Raw genomic sequence first — 15,815 nt, 5'->3', positions numbered from 1 at the left:
GTGTATGAGCCCGCCCCCAAGCTCTAACTCTCTAGCCTGGGCCTTTTCCAGCCCAGAACCCTCCCAGTCCTGATGCCAAGCCTCCGCTTCGTGCTCCGCACCCCACCCTGCGCACAAGCGTACTTCAGAACTCTGCATGTCAGACCAGATGTTTATTTTGAGTCCAGGTGGGAGGAGTGAGGAGGCGGGGTGCAGGGATCGTGGTACCGTGGGGACCGAGGTCGAAGGCTGTGGTCCAGACTGGTGAGTCTGCTCCGACATAAGTCTGGCGGGTGCGTCCCTGGACTCTGCTGGGGGCGCGCCATCCCTTGAAGGGGCGATCCAGGCCACCCTAGGGAGAGGACACTAGGAAAGCTACCTCCGTCTCAGCTGATGATTGGCTCCCCTCATTAGTCTGTGTGCGGGGTGAGGATGCCAGGTGTCAGTCTTGAATTCTCGCCTAGTACCATCAGACACAGCCCGCTGTCTGCCACGGGTGACCCACTGCCTGAGTTTGAATCCCAGCTCCACCAAATTTTGTGACCTTCGATAAATCACTTAACTTCAGAGAGTGCCTCATTTTTCTCTTCTCTAAAATGGGGATTTTAATAGTATCTACCAAAAGGTTTTTATGAGGATTAAATTAGTAAACATTTAGAACACTACCTGGCACAGAGAAAGCGCTATGAAGAGTCATTATCATCACCTCCCTCCTCCAGCTCTCCTATGGGCCCTATGTTACACACACACACACACACACACACACACACACTCTCTCTCTCTCTCTCTCTCTCTCTCTCTCTCTCTCTCTCTCTCTCTCTTACCTGCCTTACTGGGGTCTTCTGGGCTGGGGGTCGCTAGGCGAGGCTCTTGGGGGTGGGCTGGGAGGTGGGGGCGCTGGAAGTGAGAGGCAGGCTCCGGAGCAGTAGGGGTTGCTGAACGCTGGCCCGGTGCAGGTGCGCCCCCTGGGGGCTGTTACGGGCATAACGGAGGCAGGTCTAAGGATGGTCAGGCCCCGCAAGCTGGGAACGCAGTGACCCCGACCCCAAAGCACTGGAATATTCTGGGGGTGACGCGAAGATCTGAGCGGGCCAAGCTTGGTACCTGAAGGCGCGCACACGAGGCCGAGCCCGGCGACCAGCGCGGCGCCCAACAAGAAGGCGGCCACCACCAGCGCCACCAGCGGTGCGGGCTCCAGGGCCACCGGGGCCGGCGCAGGAGGCTCAGGGCGTACGGCTCTGCCGGGGACGCCCTTGGGTGGCCCTGTGGGGAGCACAACGCGGAGACTAGGCCCGGGCCCCAGAAGTCCTCCCACCCCAATCTTCCTGCCCCAGGGACCCCTGCAGAGGACTTCGCGCTCACTGAGGGGCGGCCGTGGCACCGTGACCACGATGGGCTGCGTCAGTGTGTGCAGGTGGGGGCCGCTGGCACCCAGACTCTCGCCGCTGCCACTGCTGGCGCACGCCTCACCCTGAGGCAGACACTGCAGGGAGTTGGGGGAGAAGGAAGGGGCGGGGATGTGAGCGCCCGGGATCCAGGAGCTCCTCCCCAGGGCTCCTGAGAGATCTAAGTGTCCGGCACTCTTTGCAACCAGGAGTCCCACCACTAGATCCCTGTGAATCCGACCCCTTGGGGGTCCCCGAGCCCAGCCCATCAGATATACAAGCAGCTAGCCGCACAGCTCCCAAAGACTCCAAATCTCAGCCCCTCAGGGAAGTCACACGACCCGGCTCCCTGAGCATCTAACCTGTGGATTCCAACCTGAGGCACCCAGAGATTTGGCCTCTTAGTGGCTTTCTTTATCCAACCACCCAGCCTTGGAGGGACCTCAGAGGCCCACCCGAGGGGGTCCTGGTGATATGGCCATGAAGGAATTCAGTGCCTACACCCCCTGTTCACTGAGGAACCCTTGTGCGGAGCCCCTGGGGGGCCCCTCAAGCCCCCTGGCCCGGCCTGGGAGAGACCCAGTACCTACCCCCAGCTCCAAGGGACCCGTGCCCCAGGCTCCAAAGCGCCCTGACCCCAAGATTCCCCGAACCCGAGAGGCTCCTCCTTCAAATGCTGGAGGTGATCCTGCCCACCCCCACACCGGCCTCAGGAGCCCAGACTCCCTGTCCTGCGCCCGCACACCGGCGACTGGGGCGGCAGCGGCAGAGGTTCCGGAGTCCGGTGGCTTCCCCGGAGGCGGCAGCGGCTCAGCTGGCAGTGCAAGAACTGCACCGAGGCATTGAAGACCGGGTGCAGACGGAAGCTGAAGCGGGTGGCCCCAGGGCGTGGTGGCGGGAAGGTGACCGAGGAATCGGCGGGGCAGCCCCCTCGCAGGAGCGCCAGGGTGGGTCCTGGGGCCGGACGTGAGGAGGGCGTCACCCAGCAGCGGTGCAGGGCCAGGCTCCAGCGCGGGGAGGACCGGGCCAGCGCCGCCTGGGGGTGGAGTGTCGCCTTCAGGATCCAGCTGCGCCCACCTGCCCGCCGGCCCGGCTGGCCCCGGTCTGCCCGCACCTGCACGAACACGCGGCTGTCCGCTGGGACCTCGAGCGGCCCTGCGCGGCGCTGGAACGCGTCCTGTGCGTCCGACAGCTCTAGATGGAAAAGGGGTCGACGCAGCCGCGAACCGGGCGCCCCTGGAAAGGGGGGCGCTGGCAGGACAGAAAGAGGGGCACAGAGGGAGTGCGGGCTGCCCCTTAGGCCCTCAAGCAAATGATTCAATCTCCTAGCCTCCTCTGGAAAATGTTGCGTGGAGAATTCACTCACGCGGGGCTCCTCGTTCAGCGCAGGTGGGACACCAGCTGTGATGTATTCCCTGGGGACCCATGGGCCAACGCAGCCCAGCAGCGAGGCTGTGCACGAAGCTGTGTGCCCTGGGGAGGGGCTCCCCTTCCTGGACTTTGATTTCCTTCCCCACAGAGAGCGGGGGATTCCAGACTGGGAAGGGGCTGAGAGCCCAGGAGCTGCAGCAGGGCCAGGAGTGTGGGGCCCCCACCCTCCCTTTCTAAGGGGAGACAGGTGCTGTCATCAAAGGAAGGGGGGAAGGGAAAGGGGTGCTCTCCCACAGCCCTTCTGGCACAGCCCAAGCCCAGCCAGGCCACCAGGCTCTCCTTTGGTCCAGACTCCTCCCTCTCAGGGTGAGGGCATCGCAGTAAAGGTAGAGGCACCAGGAACGCCAACAGGGTCTTCTCATCAGTGAGGACATGCACATGCAGTGCATACATGTTTGATTCATGATGCCCCCCCACACACTCCCTGAAAGTATCTGCACGGACCCCTCCCCTCCCACAGTACTTGGCCTCACGTGGCTGCTGGGAACTCTTAAGTTGGGGATCCCAGAGAACCTGGAAATGGGGGACAGGGGTGGACCCCACTGCCCACCCACCCATTCCCCAAGGCAAGATAGATGGGAGGTTCAGAAAGGGTGGCACAGAAATGGGAGCACGAAGGCATGTCTATTTCCCAATCCCTACATACCCGGCGGCCCGCTGGGCAAGGCGGAGGTCCCCGGGAGCAGGGCCAGCAGTAGGGCCGTGGCACCCAGCATGCTGGCTGGCTGCGGCAAGTGTGTGGGGGCCAGAGCAGAGGCACTGGTCCAGGTAGCACCCAGCCCAGCGGGAAGCAGGTGTCCCTGTCCTTGGCTGGCGGCCACGCCGGGAAGCAGAGCGGGGGTGGCAGGCTGAGGGGCTGACACCAGAGCCCTCCCCCAAGGCCAGCCAGGGATCAAGAGCTCTTCTCCAGCAGGACCTCTGGCTTTTGGGGGCCGGGTGGCCCTCCACACTGCCTGCTTGATGTTGGGCAAATCACTACCAAGACCACCCTCCCAGCCACAACCCTGCCTCAGTTTCCCTTTTGATGCAGAGACCTTATCCACCAGAATTCACCACTTCCCAGCCCTCCAACCCCGAGGTCAGGGTTTACAGACCCTTCCCACATCTCAGGCCATAGCCTGCCAAGGCTCAGGTCACACCACAGACTCAGTGGAAGAAAAGGGAAGGGTTTTATTCTCAAGCATCTAAGGATTTACAAACGAGGGTGTTTCATTTTAAAAAGGGGAGGGGCAATACTGGCGGCCTGAGAAGGGGTCATGGGCTGGTGAGCTGGGCCAAGTCGCCCCAGGCTCCTGCCTGCCCGCTCAACCCTCTGCCTGGTCCAGAAGGACGGCTGGTGACTGGAGATAGAGGGAGGAAACAGGGGAGAGGTGGGTAGGGGGAGGAGAGGCTCCCCCAGGGCTCCCACTTAATTAACACTGAAGGGGAGGGACAGGCAGACACACACTCATAAACAAAATTAAGTTAAATAAAATAAACCGGCAGCTGGCCTCTGACCTTTGCTGGCCCTGGAACCAGCCACTTGACCTTCTGGATGTGGGCAAAAGCCCCCTTGGCTGGGACCCCCCCAAGGGTGGAGCCAGGCCTGTTGCCCACCTACCTCTACCCTGCCCCATCCAGTCACAAGGGGGATTTGGGCAAGAAAGGTGGCCACCCCAAGCCCCTGGGGGAGCAGAGAGAAGACAAGGAGTACTTTTTAAACATGCGACCTTTTGTGACTATGTTAAGAGTAACAAGAGTCAATAGGATAGTGAGAGGTTACAGTGATGCCTATGCTGAGCCTGCATTGCTCCAGCTACATCCAGGGAGTTCATCACCTTTGGCGTTGGTTGGTTGGTGTGTGTATGTTTGTCCACTGATTTGCATGCATCACCAACGAAAAAGGAAACCCCCCCACTCCTGCTCTGACTGCTGCTGAGGGGGGTGGGGGGAAGAGGGGCCCCATGGCCTATCCTCAAGGTGGGCTGGGGACTGGCCAGGTCTGGGGGAGTTGAGGGGTGCTCAGGGGCACTGTGAGGGCATGACTGCCCTCCCACCCCCAGCCCTAGGCCTGCCCCACTTCTGTCCCTGTCACACATCCTCAAACCCCCACATCCATTCCCTATACACTCAATCCCTGCCTCCCTGGGCCTTATGACCCCCACTACTGTCATTCACTCCCTTCTCCTGCCACACCAGCATTTACTGCCTCCCACCATGCCCCATACCCACCTTCCCTGAAGGCCACCCTGTGTGGCCACAGCCCCGTGGGCTCCCTCCACACAGCCTGAGGTCCTCAATTCACCCCAAGCTGTGGCCAGTCTCCAGCCCCAAGGGAGGAGCTCCCGCCCCCAGCACCCACCTTTGGGACTAGTCTCTCCAGAACAGGCTGACAAGGCACAGTGGCCCAGGCCCCTACCTGGCTCCAGCCCCCCAATGCCCACAGGAGGTTGGGGGCTATACCACAGCAGCTAAACATGACTTTGGTAAAAGTTTCTGAAGGTACTGACAAACCCCATGAGAACAAGCTCTTCTTCCTCCCCCATCCCCCAAACACCCCACCAAGTACAATAAAATACAATAAATTCCAAAAAGGACCCCCTGAGATCAAAGAGAGAAAGAGAAAGAGAGAGAGAGAGCAAGAGAGCGCGCAAGCGCCAGAGCCCCCACAGCCTGGGTCAGCTGCAGTCATAATGCCCAGCCTGCCTTCCTGGGACGAGGATGCCAGCCAAAGGACTCACTGCTCGCCACAGACCTAAGCGGACCGAGGAGTCCTGCTGTGGGTAACAGGGCCTGGGCTTGGGCCAGGAGAGAGGCAGATACAGGAAGGGAGACAGGGAAAACCAGAGAGGCATCAAGGGAGGTGACAGAGGCAGAGAGACAGGGAGCATGTGTACCACGAAGGTGGAAGGGACAGCATGGGGAGGATGCAAGAAGGGTGACTCTCTCCTGGCCCCTGGTGGCCACCCCAGCTCAGGGGTTACGACTGAATAAATAGCGAGTCTGCTCATGGCCTGCTGCTGTCTTCCGTTCACAGTGTCTGTTGGGGGGACTTGCACAGCCGGCTGACCCCAGGACTGGAAGGGCTAGGGCCTGGTGGGCCCATCTGTCCGTGGCTGCTGGGTAGGGAGTCGGGGTTGGGTTGGCATCCCCTACTTTCTGTCCTCAGCCCTCGGCGGCCATCCAGTTCCCAGGTCTCCCTTGGCGGGCAGCTGGGTGGCTGGGTAGGGAAGAGGGGACCTGTGGCCACTTCTCTGGCCCCTCCCCCCAGTGGGGCTGGCCACCGCCACGCAGCTACCTGAAGAACGGCAGGTGGTGTTGGCTTAGGACTCCACTAGTCCTCGGTGACTCGGTCTTCGCCATGACATCCTTGAACCAGGACGCCACGTCCACCTCCAGCGTCTCATAACGCTTAATGAAGCTGTGTTCCTGCAGGGCCCGAGGGGGGAGCTCAGAACAAGGGCAGCTGCTGGCCTCACCCAGGCCCTGGGTGTCCAGATGAGTAGGCGGTGGGGAGTGAGGGTGGGGAGGGGCCTCAGGTACTCACAAGTAGCTTATTATACTTTGGTCTCTTCCTGTGATCTTTAGTAAGGCTGGGGAAAGAAGGGAGGAAAGGGAAGTGAGAGCCTGGAGGGGCTCAGCTGGTCTACCTGCAGAGCCAGGGGTCTGCAAAACCTGTGGGGAGGAGCTACTGCATCTTCCCTGCCCTGTGTCACCAACTGGGGTACCTCAGAGGACCCGGGGCCTGAACCATGTTGTAAGGTGCCAGTAGGAGGGGTTTCCCTGAGGGAGAATCCAATATGAACGTCCTGCCTGCATAATTCTGCTTGTTGGTGCAGGATGCTCATAGCCCTCCCCACTCTGCTTGTTTAAAACTTCCTGAGGTGAAGCCCCAGGCCACCCAGCCAAATGCCCTGGGGCCAGCTGCCACCTCAGGCCAAGTCCAAGCCCAAGTCATGGCTCCCAAAGCTTTGGCTCCTGCCTGCAGCCCCTGCCCTGAGCCCCTTCTGACCCACAGCTGCCCCACCCCATGAGGGAAGGCTTTCCATCCTCCCGCCCCAAACTTCCCTGGCTGCTCTGACCTGATCTGCCCCCCTACTGGAAGGCCTGGGTAGGGGCTCCTCACCAGTCTTTGACGAATGACTGAAAGTCCCCCGAGAAGCCCATGTGACTGGGCAGGAGCGGGGGCTCTTCCTGCAGGACCTTGGTGAGGACCTCGAAGTCCGTCTTACAGTTCTTGTAGGGAAACTGTCCTGTCGCCAGTTCCACCTGAGAAGACACGGGCTGGATTGGTCGAAAACAGATTCCTGCCTTCCCTGCTGTCCTCCCAGAAATGGGTCACCCCAGCCCTCAGGAGGAGGGGCCCCAACTCACCAGAGAGATACCCAGGCTCCACACGTCAGCCCGGATGTCATAGTCTGGCTTTGTGGGGTCCGGGGGGTCAATGCGCTCAGGCTGTAGGGAAGAGGTGGGGAAGAGGAGACAGGGAAAGGGGAGAATGGACCCCGGGGGCTGGAGCGGGTGCACTGCCCAGGCCACCCGGGCCCCCACTTACTGCCATGTAGGCAGCGCAGCCAGCGCTCCGTGTTTTGGCCTTGGAGTCGACAAGGCGGCCACTGATGCCAAAGTCGCAGAGCTTGATCTGGCCCCGCTCGTCCAGCAGGATGTTGGAGGGTTTGACGTCCCGGTGGATCACACCATGCTTCTCCTTCAGGTAGTAGAGCGCCTTCACGATCTGCGAGGAAGGAGGAGCACTGTGACTGGCGGGGGGGAGATGGGCCTGGGCCTCCTGCCCCAGCCTGGCCACTCACCGCTACCGTCATCTTGCCCAGGATCCGCTCGGGGATGGGACCCTGCATCCGCTTCTTCAGCTTCTCAGCACAGGTGCCCATGAGCTCCATGGCAATGAAGACATCCGTCTGCAAGGGCAGCAGGCGTGGCTTGGGGGCGGCCGTACCCTCTTGCCCACCCCAATCGGGAAGAGAACAGGGGCTGGGGGCACACTCTCTGCCAAGAGAGACTCAGGGAGGGCGCCGAAAAGCAGGGGCTGGGCAGTGAGGCTCACGTTGGTGATGAAGGTCCCGAAGCACTGCACGATGTAGGGGCAGTCGTGACTCTTGAGTACCACGTCCAGGTCCATGAGGATCCGCTTGTTCTCTTCCTTGTTCCCCGAGCGTCGCATTTGCTGCACAGGATGGCAGGGGAGGGGAGGAGATCCTTGGCACCAGAGCTGAGAGGCATGGGACTCACCCGGGCGGGGTGGGTGCTCACCTTGACGGCGATAACGTGGCCCGTCTTCCGGAAGCGCATCTTCCATACCTGGCCGCAAGTACCACTGCCCATCTCCCCCAGATTCTCCAGGTCATTGATTTCTGCCTGGTAGCGCTGGTGAAGAGCATCAGGACTGAGAGTCTGCCCAGCCTCTGCCCTACCACGTAGACCTAGCCCCACTGTGTCCTCCCCCACCGCCCAGGGGCCGGGGGAAGGGTGGTACCTGGCCCCCAATAGTCAGGTAGCCTGTCTGCTTCATGATCTCCTGCAGCTTCTGGTCAATCTCGATACTGGAGGAACAGGGTGAGGGTGTGAGTGGAGGGGGGGTCCTGACCAACCTGAGACCACCCCAGCTCCCAACACACAGGGGTTTCCCACATATTTCACCACCTCCTCCCTGGGGCTAGCCCAGCAGCCCTCTCCAAGCTGACCTCCCAGAGGTCAGTGGCCCCATTCTGAAGGCTCACCTCTCCATGCTTCGGGGTATGAACAAGGTGGATGGGAGCCCCAGCATGTGACGGGGCCGGGCAGGGGGCGTGGGTTGCTGCGGGGAGCTCTCAGAAGACGGTGAACGGCTACCGCCATCGTTGGCCAGTGGGAGCTGGAGGGCTGGGGTGAGAGGCAGGGGCATGGAGGGGGTTGGCACGCAGCTGGCCCCACCTCCAATGCTGGCATCTGGGGGCTCGGGACCTTGATTTTCCCCTCCCAGGAATCCTCAGATAGGCTAGCACAGCCGCCTGCCCTGCTGGGTGGGAGCAGCTGGCGCCTCACCCTCCTTGGAACCACTCTCAGGGTACCTCTCCCATCTCCCTCCCCTGGAAGGAGATGGAGTGGGCTGGCTGGGAATGGTGGTCCCCAGAGACCAACAGTTCACCCCCAAGTCAATGCTGACAGAAAAATGAGTCCTGGAGGCTGATGGCATCCCTCAGACAGGCGTCCTCCCTGGCATGTCCCTTTCCTCCCCACGTCCGCCCAGGAAGCAGGCCCAGGGCCACAGCACCCATGCTCAGGACCATGCTCAGAAGGACTGCCAGCCAGGATCAGCCTGCACTCTGGTCCTGTGGGCTGCAATGAACTTGGCTGTCTAACAAGAGTGAGGCAGACCATCCTGGGGAGACAGTGGGCGAGGGACCCAGGGTTCCCCACCCCATGTTCTGTTCCAAAGTAAGGGAAGGCCACCCTCTGGCCAGCAGGCTCATCTGTGAGCCTCCCAGCCTGGCTTGCACAGCTGGGGCCAACAGGGACAGTGGCAGGGGCAGGACCCCAGCTGGGCCTGTGTCCTGCTGATGAGGGGTTCCGGCTGGCACAGCCCCTATAGGACTGGTGGGATTTGGAGGGGGTGCTAGGCCAGGCAGGGGTTTGGTTCTTTCCAGCAGCCTGCATGCAGATGGCTTTGAACATGCTGCAGGCAGGCAGGCAGCGGGCAGGCAGCGGACAGCCCAGGACAGGCAGGCAGCGTTAGGGAACGGGAGGGCAGGAGACAGACAGACGGGAGCCAAGACCGGAGCCCAGCTACCCAAGAGTGGGGGTGCTGCAGAGACAGGCCAGAGAGGGGCCTGGACAGGAGAGCGGTTCGCTGAGGGGGTGGGAGCCTCCCCTGGCTGGGCTGGCAACAGGTTGGAGGAGCAGAGGCTGCTGTGGCCCCCGGAGGAGACCCACAATCCTCCATTGCACCCTCATACCTGAGAGGCCCTGGCTCTCTGGAAGGGGCTTGGGAGGGCACTGGCTACAAGCACCCTCCCAGGGTCACCTTCCCCTGGGGCTTGCTTCCAGCTGATGTTCCTCCTCTCTCCACACCTCCTCCTGCAGCGCACTCTTTCTCCCCACAGTTCTGAGCTTCTAGTAACAGGGCCCAGTGACCAATGGGTATGTTTGAGTTGCTGGTGGCTGAGCACTTTCCTTGCCCTGCTGACCCAGGACCCTGATGTGAGGGAGCCAGAGTGAGGGAACAAGTATGTGACCCTGGCCTGCAGTTCTAGAAGGGGTACAGGTCCTGCTAGGGCCTGGCAGGAATAGAGATAGAGTTCTGGGGACTCCAGAGACATAGTCAAGCCCAGAACCCTCGACTCCCATGCCCCCCATCCCACCCCAGCTTTGTAGCATCCCTACACCTCTGCTCTGCCATGGCCTGGACCAGGGTCGTAAGCCCTCCCTGTCTCAACAACCTCGCTTTGCACTCCCCCTGCACATGGAATCTCCTGAGACAGTGTCCGGTTCTCATCCCTGGAGAAGTACCTGGATCCTTTTCCTGCCCTGCACTGTCAGCTCTCTGCGGGGAGGACCACATCTCTGCCCTCTCCACATTTTTTGGTGCCCCATGGGTCCCCTCCCTCACATAGGCCACTGGGCCTTTGAGCTGCCCCAGAAAGGGCTGCCAGGAAACAGAGGCTTCCCCCAGCCCTGCAAACTGAAGCACAGTGGGATCTGAAGTGGTGGTGGGAGGGGGAGACACATAAAGTCCCAGAGTGGTCAGTGAGCTCTGAGGTGGTGATGGGCCACGAAGCAGGTCAGGAGGACAGAGGGAGATCATGAAGATGAATGAGAGAAAGAGAGAGAGAGAGAGAGAGAGAGAGAGAGAGAGAGAGAGAGAGAGAGAGAGGAGAAGGAGGGAGGAGAAGGAGGGAGGGAGGGGTGAATGAATTAGAGAGAATAAGAGAACATGGGGCATGCAGCTGTCAGGAATCATAGATGTACCAGGCTGTCAGCCAGTGCGCGCGCGCACACACATATACACATACACACACACACACACACACACACACACACACACACACGGCATGGCACAAACCCACACAAACATGCAGCCAGGCAGACGATGCAACAGAGCCTCCAACATCATCTTACACTCTTACACACACACACACACACGAGGTGGTACACATACAACTGCCCAACCTAGTCCCACTTACCCACAAGGGCCAACAGGACCAGGCCTCCAGCCTGGTCTCTCACCCCTCCCCACACTGGGCCTGTGCTATACACATCCATTCCCAGACCCACTGGCACCTACACTCCGGCCTTGGCAGTGCCGTTCTGCTACCTCCATTCAGCTGCTCCCCGCACCTCCCACAAGACTTTGCTTCCAGAAGAAATCATTTTACAGTCTCCCCAAGTGACGGGCAGTTGGAACCATGCACAAGACACCAAAAATAATGGACAGCCCAGCACCAAGGTATAACCTGAGGCTCTCCATGAATTTTCATTGAGTAAAACAGAAGTGGTTTTATTTATCATCATGTGTCCAGGAACAGAGAAATCCTCCATGACATGGTAGGGCTTGTCATCTATAATCCTGTGCTGGTGGAACTTACTTTTCTGATCATTTTTTAAAAAAAGAATAGTTTATTCATTTTTAGAGAGAGAGGAAGAGAGAGGGAGAGAGAAACATCTATGTGATAGCACAACATCCATCAGCTGCCTCCTGCATGCCCCCTACCCGGGATGCAGTCCACAACTCAGGCATGTGCCCTTGACCAAGAATGGAACCAGCAACCTTCTGGTGCATGGGACGATGCCCAACCAACTGAGCCGCATCCGCCAGGGCGAGCATGTTCTGAACTTATGATACAGGTGTTTTTTCAATTGTTAAAAAAACCCCTACCTTTTCCAGAGCTTTCCCCGACCACCCTGCTGCAGAGCCTCATCCCTACTCTACTCTGCCTTTCCTCCAAGGTTCACAGCTTTCCCCTGCTCTCCCTGACTAAGAGTTTGTGCACTGTTCATACTCCACCCCATCTCCAGTGGAGCATCAGCTGCACAAGGAGAGGGACTGGGTCCATTTTATTAACCGCTGTGCTCCTGGAGCCTAGGAAAGACATAGCACACAGGGGCCAAAACATGTTCCCTGAATTGTTGAAGTGGATACATAGGCACAGCTGACCCACTGGTCCCACTTTCTCTCCTTTTCACTGATACACACACACTTGCACACACACATGTGACTCCCTCACAAGTGATATACTTCGTCAGTGAGGGAGCCCAGTTCCTCCTCCAGGGAGTCCAAACCTGCCTCTGAGAGAAAGGGAAGAGGAGGGGGTGAGAGAACAGAGGAAGAGGTGGAATGGGCCTGATGTGGATCGCATGGAGGGAGAAAGACTGAGAATGAGAGAGTTCAAGGAGGTGTGTACTAGTATGTGTACTAGTACTAGCACGCGCACATACACACATGTACACACACACACACACACACACACACACACATACACGGCATGGGGGGATGAGGGATGGGATTCTGCAGCTGGGGCAGCAGTTAAGTCAATGGTGCAGATGTCCAAGCAGCGATGATAAAAAGGCTGGTACCTGCTCGTTGGGACGGGGCAGGAGCAGGGCTTAGAGTGATCACAATAACTGGATGGGGAGAAGGAAGAAAAAAAAACACAACACGACGATAAATCACAACAGAAACAACCGATTTGTCCAAAAGAAAAGAAATCAAATCATAATGAGGAGGAGGGGGAGGTGCAAGGCACCAAACTGCAGAGATGGGTAGAAACTGACAGATGGGCGGACTGGAAGGATGGGATGGAGCTGACACAGACACAGATGCCTAGAGTGGGGCTCCTCAAGGGCCTGCCCGCCTTGGGCCTCGCTGTGCCTCCTTCTGCAACTGGGACAGCCACCCCCATAAGGCACCTCAGGCCCCATACCCAACTCTGTCTTGTTCATGCTGGGGGATCGGGGCGGGGGGGCGTGCAGCACTGCAGAGCCCAGCATGGACCCTCCAGTCCTGGCTGGGCTTCCTGCCCCAGGCCACGGAGTGTCTAATGCCAGCATCGCCGCTTCAAGGCTTTCTCTGGGCCCCCAGGAGACCCTCTCATGGAGGAACCCAAGCTGACCCAGGAAGGGAGGGATGGGGAGTGGGCCCTACACAGGGACTGGGGTGGGTTTCAGGCTGTGAAGGTCAGGCTGGGTGAGCAGCAGGTAGCTGGGAGTACCCAGATATAGGGTGTCTTCCTCCTTCTGTCAGGATGATGCCACGGGAGCTACATAAGCTACAAGGGTCATATCAGAGAGGACATTAAAGAAGACAAGGAAGACACAGAAAGCGTTGTGGGGTGCTGTTCATTAGGTCTGTGTGGAGAGAGAAATCTGATGCCCTCCAGCTGCGAGAGGATTTGAGGAGGGGTTCTGTGGGACCTAACAAGACTAAATGTAATCATGGTGATTCCGGGGCAGGTGGGGGTATTGGAGGGACAACTCTTGATTCCAGATGACAAGATGCCAGGAAGGTAGGCACTGAGATGGTGGACTCAGAGGAGAGGTATGTGAGTGCTGGGATGCTAGATATTACCACATGGGCCTCAGGTGTCCCCGGGCCAGGTGGGTATCGGTGTGTAGGGAAGAAGTCATTGAGCCCAAATGACAAAGTCCTCAGACTGGAGGCTGGGTGTGTATTTTTGAGGCGCTAGACACAGTCACCAAGATGGGGTAGTGAAACTGGTCAGAGGAGTATGCAGGGGCCTGGTGTATGTGGTTGGTGTGGCAGGGGGCTGCTGAGCCCAATGACAAAGTCCGACTGGGGAGAAGGGAGGGAGTGGGAGAATCATCAGGTCAGAGGGAAAAGGGGGGTTATATGTGGTCAAGTGACCTCAGGTGTCCCCAGGCCAGGTGTGAGTATGTGAGTGGATCACCCCTTGCAGCCGGTGACAAGGACCCAGGAGTGGAGTGGGGTTAGGGTTCTCCTAACAGTCACTGAGATGGAGGGAGTGGAACCATCTGGTCAAAAGGGATGAGGGCGAGTTTGCTGGGGACCTGGATGTAGTCCCAGCCGCGTGGGGTAGAGGAAGCACGGCTCACAGTAGGTGACGGAGGCTCCGCAGATCACGGTGATGGGGGCAGGTCATCCGGTGGGGTAACATCACCTGGAGCCGGGTAACTAGCCTCTCAGGCCCCATAAAGGTGAATTTCCCCCAGGCTGGGGGAGGACCGTCCGGGAGCCCGCCAGCCCCTAGGCGCGGGGTCACCGTGACCCTCTCCACGCGAGCCGACAGCTGGGGGGAGCGGTGAGGAGAAGCGAGCGCGCTCCGGAAGAGGAGGCGGGGCCTAGGGACGTGGGCGGGGCCTCCCGCGGAGCGCGCCCCGCCCCCGCCCGCCCCCTCCCCCACGCCGCTGTGCTTACTGGGCCTGGGCCGCTGGGGGCTGATATCCAGGTTGAGGTCGATCCTCCGACGGGCCTCGCGGTTCTCCTGCTTCAGTTTTGCTTCCAGGCGGGACAACTTCTGCTCCAGGGAGGACGCCGCCATCTTCCCCGCCGCCGCCGCCGCGCACCGCCGGCCGCCCGGCCGCCCGTCAGCCCGGCAGACAAACACCGCACTGCGCCTGCGTCTGGGTGACCCCGCCGAGCCGCCGTCTCGTCCCCCTTAGCGCATGCCCGCGGTTCCCTCGTGCGGAGCTCCGCGCGTGCGTGCGGCGTCCCAGCCAAAGCGATGACGCCCCCTAGCGCTTGAGGCTGGCAATTGTGCAAGCCTCCCGCCAAGAAGCTCTGGTGCGAATACCCGAGCGCTCTGGTGAGCCGCGCTGGTTGGAAACCACATTCCGCATTCGGCACGAGCGATGCGGGGGGCGGGGAGGGGAGCGACGCGCGAGCGTACACCGGGGGAGACGAGGGCTGCTGTGTAGGCTCTGGCGTTGTCGCGGGTGGTCACCACGGCTGTGTCCTTAGTCTTAGCTGTTTCTGGCTGGGCCATTTCTGACACCCGTGCCCTCTCAGAACTCCTCTCACTTCGGACAGATTTCATTAGGATCCGTTATGCATAATTGCAGCCTCCTCATAATTAGGCAGCCGTGGGAAGCCCCTTCCATTTCAGCAAGCTCAGGATTGGCCAAGGGCAGGAGGAAGAGGCGGGGGGTAGGAAGAGATGGGGGCCCTGGGAACCCAGCGGCGTGACCCCTGACCTCGGCGACGGGGCCAAAGTCAAGGCTAGAGTTCCAGGTCAGATTAGCCTGGGATGTTTTAAGACGTTCCCCCCCTCTGTCCGGCCCCCAGAATGTGAGCCCTCCTCCTGGACAGTGCAGAAGACAGGCTCTGGGGTTAGGTGCCTCTGCCTGGTGTCCTGGCAGCCTAAAGATTCCTTTAACTGGTCTGAAGGTGCTGGGAAAATGTCCCCATCTGGAATTCTGGGTCCCTGGAGAGTAGCTTGTCTTTGTTCTAGGGGCCAGGAGGAAAATGGCATTTAGCAGACACCTAGGAGGTGGTCGAGCCCAGGGGGTCAGGGTCACGCAGGCTGCGCCAAGTGCTCTGCTGGTCCAGCCGAGGGGACCCCTCTGCTGATGACTGACAGGTGAAGCAGGCACAGAAGTATAGAGTCAGCCCTGGCCGGGTAGCTCAGTTGGTAGAGCATCTTCCTGATATACCAAGGTTGTGGGTTCGATCTCCAGTCAGGGCACATACAAGAAGCAACCAATGAATGCATAAAAGGGTGAAACAGCAAAAGTGATGTTTTTCTCTCTCAAGTCAATCAATAAAAATTTTTAAAAAGTATAGAGTCAGGAGAATAACAGCGAAGGTATAAGAAGAGGGGTTCTCGCCCTGACCGGTTTGGCTCAGTGGATGGAGCGTCGGCCTGCAGACTGGGAGGTCCCGAGTTCGATTCCAGTCAAGGGCATGTATCCTGATTGCGGGCACATCCCCAATGGGGGGTGTGCAGGAGGTGGCTGGTCGATGTTTCTCTCTCATCGATGTTTCTGGCTCTCTATCCCTCTCCCTCTCTGTAAAAAGTCAATAAAATATATATTAAAAAAAAAAAGAGGGGTTCTCCAGGAAAAAAGCTA

The 15,815-nt window shown here is 59.4% G+C and overlaps 2 protein-coding genes across 5 annotated transcripts; both read right to left on the bottom strand.

Moving 5' to 3' along the window:
• Nucleotides 1-190: 190 nt before the first annotated feature.
• TGFBR3L (transforming growth factor beta receptor 3 like) lies at nt 191-3,531 on the bottom strand. The gene is made up of 6 exons (XM_079772317.1): nt 3,442-3,531; nt 2,479-2,615; nt 2,110-2,400; nt 1,342-1,462; nt 804-1,242; nt 191-394 (listed from the first exon to the last, which is right to left on the bottom strand). The coding sequence occupies exons 1-5, from the start codon at nt 3,509-3,511 to the stop codon at nt 809-811; spliced, it is 1,053 nt and encodes a 350-aa protein (XP_079628443.1). The 5' UTR covers nt 3,512-3,531; the 3' UTR covers nt 191-394; nt 804-808.
• Nucleotides 3,532-3,960: 429 nt separating this feature from the next.
• Nucleotides 3,961-14,377, bottom strand: MAP2K7 (mitogen-activated protein kinase kinase 7). Of its 4 annotated transcripts, none has more exons than XM_079772313.1 (13): nt 14,164-14,377; nt 12,345-12,392; nt 8,513-8,654; nt 8,269-8,335; nt 8,046-8,159; nt 7,840-7,959; nt 7,586-7,693; nt 7,330-7,509; nt 7,149-7,229; nt 6,901-7,043; nt 6,322-6,367; nt 6,073-6,203; nt 3,961-5,893 (listed from the first exon to the last, which is right to left on the bottom strand). In XM_079772313.1, exons 1-13 carry the CDS (start codon nt 14,285-14,287, stop codon nt 5,806-5,808), a joined length of 1,392 nt encoding a protein of 463 aa, XP_079628439.1. In that variant the 5' UTR covers nt 14,288-14,377; the 3' UTR covers nt 3,961-5,805. The 4 variants fall into 4 exon arrangements, with proteins under 4 accessions (XP_079628439.1, XP_079628440.1, XP_079628441.1 ...); XM_079772314.1 differs by having other exon boundaries at nt 3,961-5,890; XM_079772315.1 differs by having other exon boundaries at nt 3,962-5,994.
• Between the last annotated feature and the right edge of the window lie 1,438 nt (nt 14,378-15,815).

This window comes from Cnephaeus nilssonii (genome assembly GCF_951640355.1).
Source record: "Cnephaeus nilssonii genome assembly, chromosome: 5".
NCBI lineage: Eukaryota > Metazoa > Chordata > Mammalia > Chiroptera > Vespertilionidae > Cnephaeus > Cnephaeus nilssonii.
The sequence above is the reverse complement of the archived record's forward strand: the minus strand, read 5'-3'. Positions and strand labels throughout refer to the sequence as shown.